General features: G+C 45.7%; 1 protein-coding gene across 3 annotated transcripts in view; it reads left to right on the forward strand.

The window, feature by feature from the left end:
* The first annotated feature begins 368 nt into the window (after positions 1–368).
* Positions 369–7,823, forward strand: part of RPS3 (ribosomal protein S3) — a 12,762-nt gene continuing 5,307 nt past the window's right edge. The window contains exons 1-6 of one of the 3 annotated variants that reach the window (XM_009706622.1): positions 369–496; positions 749–842; positions 2,079–2,173; positions 3,050–3,237; positions 4,521–4,717; positions 5,702–5,773. In XM_009706622.1, the coding sequence (XP_009704924.1) occupies positions 3,078–3,237; positions 4,521–4,714 (354 nt within the window). In that variant the 5' untranslated portion in view covers positions 369–496; positions 749–842; positions 2,079–2,173; positions 3,050–3,077 and the 3' untranslated portion in view covers positions 4,715–4,717; positions 5,702–5,773. Of the gene's footprint in view, positions 497–748; positions 843–2,078; positions 2,174–3,049; positions 3,238–4,520; positions 4,722–5,701; positions 5,774–7,823 lie in introns of those variants that run through there. The other 2 variants (XM_009706625.1, XM_009706623.1) reach the window with 2 other exon arrangements.

The following is a 7,823-nucleotide window of genomic DNA, read 5'->3' on the forward strand; positions in this document are numbered from 1 at the left end:
CCTAGCAGCAGGCCCCAGTGGGGCTGGTGAAGGGATATGACCCCTCTAATTATTTTACGTAAATTCATACCGGATCAAAGTGCCACCGCAAGACATAACAGCGAGCTGTGATTTCAGCATGAAGTGTGGCTGTAGCGCGGTGTGGATCAGGCTGTGGTGTAAGTTCCTCCTAGAAGTGAATTTTCTCTGGACCTCAGGGGAGATGCTTTTATTTCTCTCTGCTGCTGCTGCCTCTCCGTGGGGGGAGAGACTGCTGGTCTGCAGGCTGGTCCCAGGGGTGAATTGCACCCACACTCAGAATGCAGAAATCTTGTATTCAGGCTGAGCACTTGACCAGAGCTTGACTTGGTCCGTTTGTTTTTTAGTTTGTCGCTGACGGTATCTTCAAAGCTGAGCTGAATGAGTTTCTGACTCGTGAACTGGCTGAAGATGGGTACTCTGGAGTAGAAGTCCGGGTCACTCCAACCAGGACTGAGATTATCATACTTGCCACCAGGTAACTGAGCAGCTGCTGTTGACTCCCAGGTGCTGTGCAAGGCTGTAAGGGATGCTGCTGCAGGCTGAAGCTTAAAGTGGTAAATAATTATGGGAAACTACTTGGGAAAGAGATCCCGAAGTGTTCCTTAGCGATACAGCAGTGTTACAACCCCTGAGCTAAGTTAGATGCTTGGTCTGGAAGCTTTTTGGGATGGTTACAGGCTCAGACCTGGAGACCCTTTTCTCAGTTGTACTGTACTTTTTTTTCCAGAACTCAGAATGTGCTGGGCGAGAAGGGTCGCCGCATACGGGAGCTGACGGCTGTCGTGCAGAAGAGGTTTGGATTCCCGGAGGGAAGCGTTGAGGTAAAACTGCCTCGGTTAAAACAGTAGTAAGTGGATTGTGCAGTTAGCTTTGTGCGCTGTTTGGATGGAGTCAGCTGAAAGGTTGTTTGACTTGAAGATAACTTGGGGTGTGTTTTACCTGTTCTTCCGAAACACTCGTGTGCTGAAATACAAAATGCTTTGCTGTTTGTGGTATTTTGAGTGCTCTCACTTCGGCCAGTTTTTGCTGATTTCCCAACAAGGAGGATGCAGATAAAACTTTTTAAACTTATCTGTAAATATTTTATAGAGAATGTTGCTGTCCCAATATTGAGGTGAGACGATAATCTAACAGCATAATGTTTGGTATTCGTGTGTTACCATTACCCTTACTGAGTTCATAATGCTTCTGTCCTTACAAAGAAACAGTCTTGGTGCAGAAGGATCTTTGAGATTTTTGACTATGATAGTGTAATGAAATAGACGGTAAAGTGACACACCAGTAACTTCCAGTCTTTTAATGTTTGAAATCTGGTCTCCTTACTAGTACTTTCATCTAAAGCAAATTAGAGGGTGGGGGGTTGGAGAACGTATGGTCTGGGGTGGTGCTCGCATTTATTCCTGCTTGGCCAGTGTTGCTGGATCACATTATACAGTGAGGATTGCTGAGTATCTCCAGCAAATGCTTAAACATACTGAATGGCACAAACCCTCACGGAGCGCATCGTGATTTGTCAGTGCTAGGAATACTGTGGGCATGATTTTGAATGTCTGCTTTTTCTCAAGTATCAGACTTTGGTCTCTTGGAGATGTTAGATTTAATACACCTCGCTCTCTCAGCCTTCAAGAATCAAACCTTTTATTAGGTTTGATTTTAATACTTAAGCAGACTTACGTAGCTGATGTGTTGTAAAAACTGCATCTCAAGTGGAGTTTGTGTGATTGTCTGGGTACCTCTCTGCAGTGATACCTAATGTTTTGGGGCTGTTTGAAGCAGCAGCTCGTTGAGACTGCACCGTGGATGTTTTAATGGTCTCCTGACTTTCGGTGGAGTGTCATCAGCGTGTCTCAGCTCTGCCAGGAGTAGGAGGCAGGCACCACGGGAGTTAAGGGAGTGTAGTGTCTGAGGATAAAACTTCTGCATGTAAATGTGGAAGGGCTGACTGAACTAGGGGTAGAGGATGGGGTATAGAGTAGTATGAAGCTCCTGTGTTCTGATAAATTGAAAGTATCTTGAAATAGAGCCCTGTTTCTGAGTTTACTTCTTTTCCTTTGTAGCTCTATGCTGAGAAGGTGGCCACGAGAGGTCTGTGTGCGATCGCTCAGGCGGAGTCCCTGCGGTACAAGCTTCTGGGAGGTTTAGCAGTGCGTCGGTGAGTAGAGCAAGTTGAATGTGATGGTGCAGTGAGGAAGTGTGGGATTCAAATCCCGTTTCAAAAAAACTCCTTGCCAGCTTGCCTTTAGTTTGAGATTTTAACATAGTGATGCTGCACTTGGAGAGGGCAGTTTGTATTTTTGATAATTCCGCCATACAGAAGCTTTTTGTTAGTACACAGTTACGTTTGATAGTGATTGCTAGGTAATGTATTTCAGATACAAAAGTTGAAGTCTTAAGAGTAGATCAGATTACAAGCTGACTGGTGTGTGTAAAGCTTGCATTTATTTCTTTGTGAATAAATGGGTGGAGGAGTGAAACACAATTTCAAGCCTTCTGGCTGAGTTGTAGTTCAGGTGACAGTGGCCTTGCTTCTCAGACCCATTCGGTGATGATAAGATGACGAGTCAGAAGTGGGTGGCTCTTGTTGGAGTACCTTGGCAGTGTCATGTTCTGTGATGCTGCGTGTGGTTCTTCAGCATGAGCATCCTGTCATCACTGAATGATTTAGAGGCATTTGTCTGAGAAGGGATGGGGAGCCCCACTCCTGACGTGGGTGTATTGGCCACCTTCAGCTGTGGAGCTGATTTTCTGTCACAATGTGTGCTTGTCGCTGTTCCCACAACCTTAGGAGGACCATAAGTCACAAGTTTTCTTACCTGGGTTTGACAGTACTAAAAGGGTGTGAATATTTTTGCTACTTTGCATTGACAGAGCTTTGGTTGCACGGGCGTGTGTTCAGAAGGCTTTTTACGAACAAAAGTTGAGGTGTGATTGCCTGTGCTTGAAATTGGGATAAAAATGCCACCATGGAGTTGTGTGGATTTGGCTGAGTGGGCGTAACGCTGTAGCTGTTGCTGCTCTCTCCCTGCAGAGCCTGCTATGGTGTCCTCCGCTTCATCATGGAAAGTGGTGCCAAAGGTTGTGAGGTCGTTGTGTCCGGCAAACTCAGAGGTCAGCGTGCCAAGTCCATGAAGTTTGTGGATGGCTTGATGATCCATAGCGGAGACCCGGTGAATTACTACGTCGACACAGCCGTGCGTCACGTCCTTCTCCGGCAGGGTGAGTGGCTGGGATGCATATCCCTTTGCAGCTCTGTTGGTTCCTTCTCTCAAGTGCTTCTGAGCCGGGAGATCTCAGCTCCTGGCATCCCATGCCTGTGGGTTGGAGGTTTCCTTCTGTCACCTGTGGGGTGGTAACTCAGATGATTTTGATGCACAACTGATCCTGCAGAGTGGTTCAGTTGTGTTACTACTAGTTGCTCTGACTTTGAAAATCTGTTGTTTCCTTGGGCTTCTGCAACTAAGCTCTCACTGTGGAGTTTGCACACTATATCTGAAGTAGAGCTTTATTTGCATTTGTGTATGAGAATGGGAAATGGAGAAGGGGCCTTCAGCAGACAACAGAATTTTGTGTAGTCATCTACTTTTCTAGTGGTGGGGTTTGAATGTTTCCAGTTGAGAATGTGGCATTACATTTTCCACATACTCTCGCTTGTGTCCTACAGCCTCTGAGGCTGGTAGCAAAACAACTTACAAATGAAATGCACATCAATTGAGTTTAAGAGCTGTTGGCAGTTTGGATTCTGGCTTTCTGGGCTCCTAGGGGTAGGCAGACAGAACACGGGTGCTGCAAGACCCACAAAAAAGCAGGTATCAGACAGTTTTACCCCGTAGCCGTGCCCTGGCAAGTCTTCCCAGCTAAACCAGCCAAGCCTGCATACACTTGTCCTTCCCCTGGTAAAATGTAAATGACTTCTGCATCTTAATTGGCTTTGGGTTACTTAATTGCAGAACACTTGATGTAGGGATACTAGCATAGGCAAAGCTACTTTCCACCTTCCCTTCGGTGATGATACGATGACGAGTCAGAAGGGATGTCCGTGTGTCATTGCGGCCTGTTCAGTGCCATGTTCTGTGGTGCTGTGCTAAGGCTGCCTTGGGCAGGACGTCCTACTCATTGGATGATTTAGAGGCATTTGTCTGAGAAGGGATGCAAAAAAACCAGAGGAATTGCCTAGGAAAGTGAGCTGAATTATTCTAGGAAGGAGAGGGTTTAAAACTAGAGTTAGCATGACTTAAGCATATATAGCACGTTTGCATCGTAGTCACAGGCTGCAGTTAGCAAAGGCAGTGAATTGGATAAAGGTAAACGCACTGATGTAAATTCACAGTAATTGGATTTTTAAGCTATGGCACGTTTGTGTTAATCAACTTGCATCTTCATTGTTGTCAGGAGATGTTTTTGACACAGATTTCCTAACTCTGGGGCTTGTCCCTACTGAAAGTGTGCTTGATATTTTGTGTCGAATGACCGTGTCTGTGTTGTCCTGTCACTCTTTGCAGGAGTACTGGGGATCAAAGTAAAGATTATGTTGCCTTGGGACCCAAGTGGAAAGATTGGCCCCAAAAAGCCTCTCCCAGACCATGTCAGCATTGTGGAACCCAAAGAAGAGATCTTGCCCACCACCCCCATTTCAGAGCAGAAAGGTGGCAAACCAGAACAGCCAGCCATGCCTCAGCCGGTTCCCACTGCCTGAGGGGTAAGTGCCTGCGAGCGGTGGGAGGATCCATGCGGAAATGGTGTCATGTCACCAAAAAAGCTGTACAGTAGCTGGGATACTGGGGAAACGAAGCTGCTGTGTTGTACTGAGTACAGTGATCGGCTGGGTTGGGTTTGGACTATTGCCCTGGATGAAGGGGGCATGGTTTAAGGCACGCTGGAAACCAGCTAAGCACACCCTTCAGTGAAGATGAGATGACGAGTCTGAAAGGGAATATCCTTGTCCAAGTGCCCTGTTTCGTGTTGTGTTCTACAGCATGGATTTTGGGGACCTTGGGTCACAATTTGAGTGACTTAGAGGCATTTGTCTGAGAAGGGTTCAGTGCCTTGGATGTTCTCACATCGTACCATCCTCTACTGGCGTGCAGTTGCCAGCACGGGGTATATGTTCCTCATATACCCTCGCCCATGGGATCCAGTTTGGGATAGACTTAGAAATCAGTAAAGTTGAGCACAATGTGTAGGCTAGTTTCATAAGTAAATAATCAAGGTTTGAAATCCTGCCTCCCTGAATGAGTAGCTTCTAAGGCAGAAATTGATAACTTGAAATTGTCTGAGACCTGCGCTGGGTTGTTCCCAGTGAAAATGTGCAACTTGCTGCTTTTAAAAGTTTTGCTCACTTTCTCCGGTAAGAGCAGCCGGAGGCACAGGGCCTAAGGCCTCTTCCCGACTTCCTTAGCTGCTAGTGAAAGCCAGGCCGTGGTGGTCTCTGACTGAAGCTGGCCTTGTGTGAACAGGGAGAGTTCAGGGAGTTTGCAGGGCTGCAGTGAAACGAAGGGAATCTGCCTGGTAAGATCTGCTCCTAGGGGAAAAGGGGGGATTGTTGGCTAAAATGCAAGAAGTGAGAGATACCATTTAATTTAAAAAGTTGGAGCCTGCCTGTTTATTTCGTGTTTTGAGTAGGAGAATGATTATGGGAAATGGTTTGCCACCATCTCACTCATTATTTTATTTTTCCTTGTAGGGTTTGTAACATCTGCAACCAGAAGCTTGACTGTCCTGAAAACATCTCTTAATAAAATCACAAAAGACAGTGTTTGTGGAGGTGCTTTTTTTTTTTTTTTTTCCCCTCTCCCCCAAGATGTATTCCAGGAAAACCTTGCTCTCGCCTTTGGTGTGGAAGGAATTGTGTTGCCTTTCTTCCAGCCTGTGTTACCCTTTTGGAGTGAACTTCCCAGATCCTGATCTAAACTGAGTGGGGACAAAATGCTGATTTCTGGGTAGAGCTGGAGCAGCAATCCGGTGTTTAGAGGGTCATGAATAATGTAACACCCCATGAACTGGAGTAGTACTGGTTACTCTTCAGTTACATACCAGTCCCTTTCTCTGAGGTTTCCAGAAGAGGGAGCTTTTTTAGCAATGTCCAAAGCAGTTGCAGTAGTTCATACCTTTCCGGCTTGAACTGAAGTATTACTGTATGCTACTAAACGCTTTTTTCACCTCTGTACATCCATTTCCTTTGTCACTGAAGAGACATTCACGATGTGATTTCAAGGCTATAGACTGTATAGGAACTTTATAGCTCCTGTTAGGGTTGGGTAACCTTAGTGGAGATACGAGGTGAGACAAACTTCTGAGTAGATATTTACACATTAGTTGCGTGGGGGGAAGTGTTCACTGTGGATTTCAAAGCTTCTGTTGTAAGCTTTGAGACAGAAATGTATTGAAGTGATTGAGGAGAAAACGTGTCTTCCTTTGAGGCTGGACTAGACAATCCATTAATTTGTCACTGTATTAATAACTGGCTTTAATGAGCTGTAGGGTAACATAGGTAGATCCTGAAGTTGATAATAGATGACAAGGCTACTTGTGCTATTGGAACGTGCATAGTCTGGGCCAGGATGTGTTTTCACTCCTCTTGCTGTATGAATTACTTTTGATGCTGTTCTTGTCTGATGTGGCCAAGCTAAAGCCCTGTAGCTGAAGCCGTGAGACGGGACTTTTGCTTACGTTTCAGGCAGAGATTCTAGGTCTGTCAGCTCCTTTCCCAGTGTTTTTCAAAGTCTGGTGCAGTAATGGGAAGAGATTCTGACGCACGTCATGAGAGATGATGTTCTGTGCAGGATCAAGGCTTTGTTTTAGTTAGGTATCGACAAGTTCAGAACCTGTTTGTTGCATTAACAACAATGCAAAATCTGTTGCATAGGAATAGCTTTTTGCATCCAGATTTCCATTTTCAGGAGGCTTCTCTGCAGGAGTCAGGCAACTTAGGAACTGGGATTTCAAACTGACAGTGTCGGGAACTGATCTGTCTGGCAGCATGTGTGGATGGGTGAGCCTCAGCCTTCCTGTTCCAGTTTCTCTGGCAGGCGTCCTGGAAGCCCAGCCTGGCAGGGTGCTGGCTGGGAAGCTGGTTCAGTCTGTCAGAAACATGGGCCTTCTCAGGGTGTTAGAGAATGAGTTGGCTTTCAGGTTTCTGTGTACATCTTTCAGTGGAGAGCTTTAAAAAAAAGTTATTACATGTTAAGTGTTAGAGTAAGTAATACCAGCATTAAGTTTTGATTTTTTTTAAATAATGAATTTGGAAAAAATTCAGAAAAAAAAAAGGTGATAGACCAGCTTTGTCACTTTGTAGGAGCAGGAAAAGTGTGAAAGCTGGAAGGCCTGAAGTAATAGAAGTGACACACAATGCAAGGCCCTGCATGTTGTGTCTAAATTCTTAAACATCCCAATATGCTAGGTGATGATCAGCTAGAAGTTTCTCCTGCCATCTTCCAGTGAGGGCTGGCTTTCCTGGAGATCGCTCAGTTTCTTTCTGGTTAAAACCCTCCAACCCAGTCCATCAGCCTTTTCATCTCACAGTGCTGATCACTGGTAGAATCAAGAGATGTTTAGTTGCTTGTGTGTAAGATCAGCAGATGTGCAAATAGTGTGTTCGAGTTGTATTGCTGTACCTCTCCTCTTGCTAGATCAATCATGTGAGAAGTTGACAACATCAAGGATTACCGCTCTGGTGAGACCCCCCTGCAGTACTGCCTTCAGCTCTGGGGTCCTCAGCACAAGAAGGACATGGACCTGTTGGAGCGAGTCCAGAGGAGGCCACGGAGATGATCCAAGGGCTGGAGCACCTCTGCTGTGAGGACAGG

The sequence above is a fragment of the Cariama cristata genome, unplaced genomic scaffold (assembly GCF_000690535.1).
Source record: "Cariama cristata isolate BGI_N322 unplaced genomic scaffold, ASM69053v1 scaffold18378, whole genome shotgun sequence".
NCBI classification, from domain to species: Eukaryota; Metazoa; Chordata; class Aves; order Cariamiformes; family Cariamidae; genus Cariama; species Cariama cristata.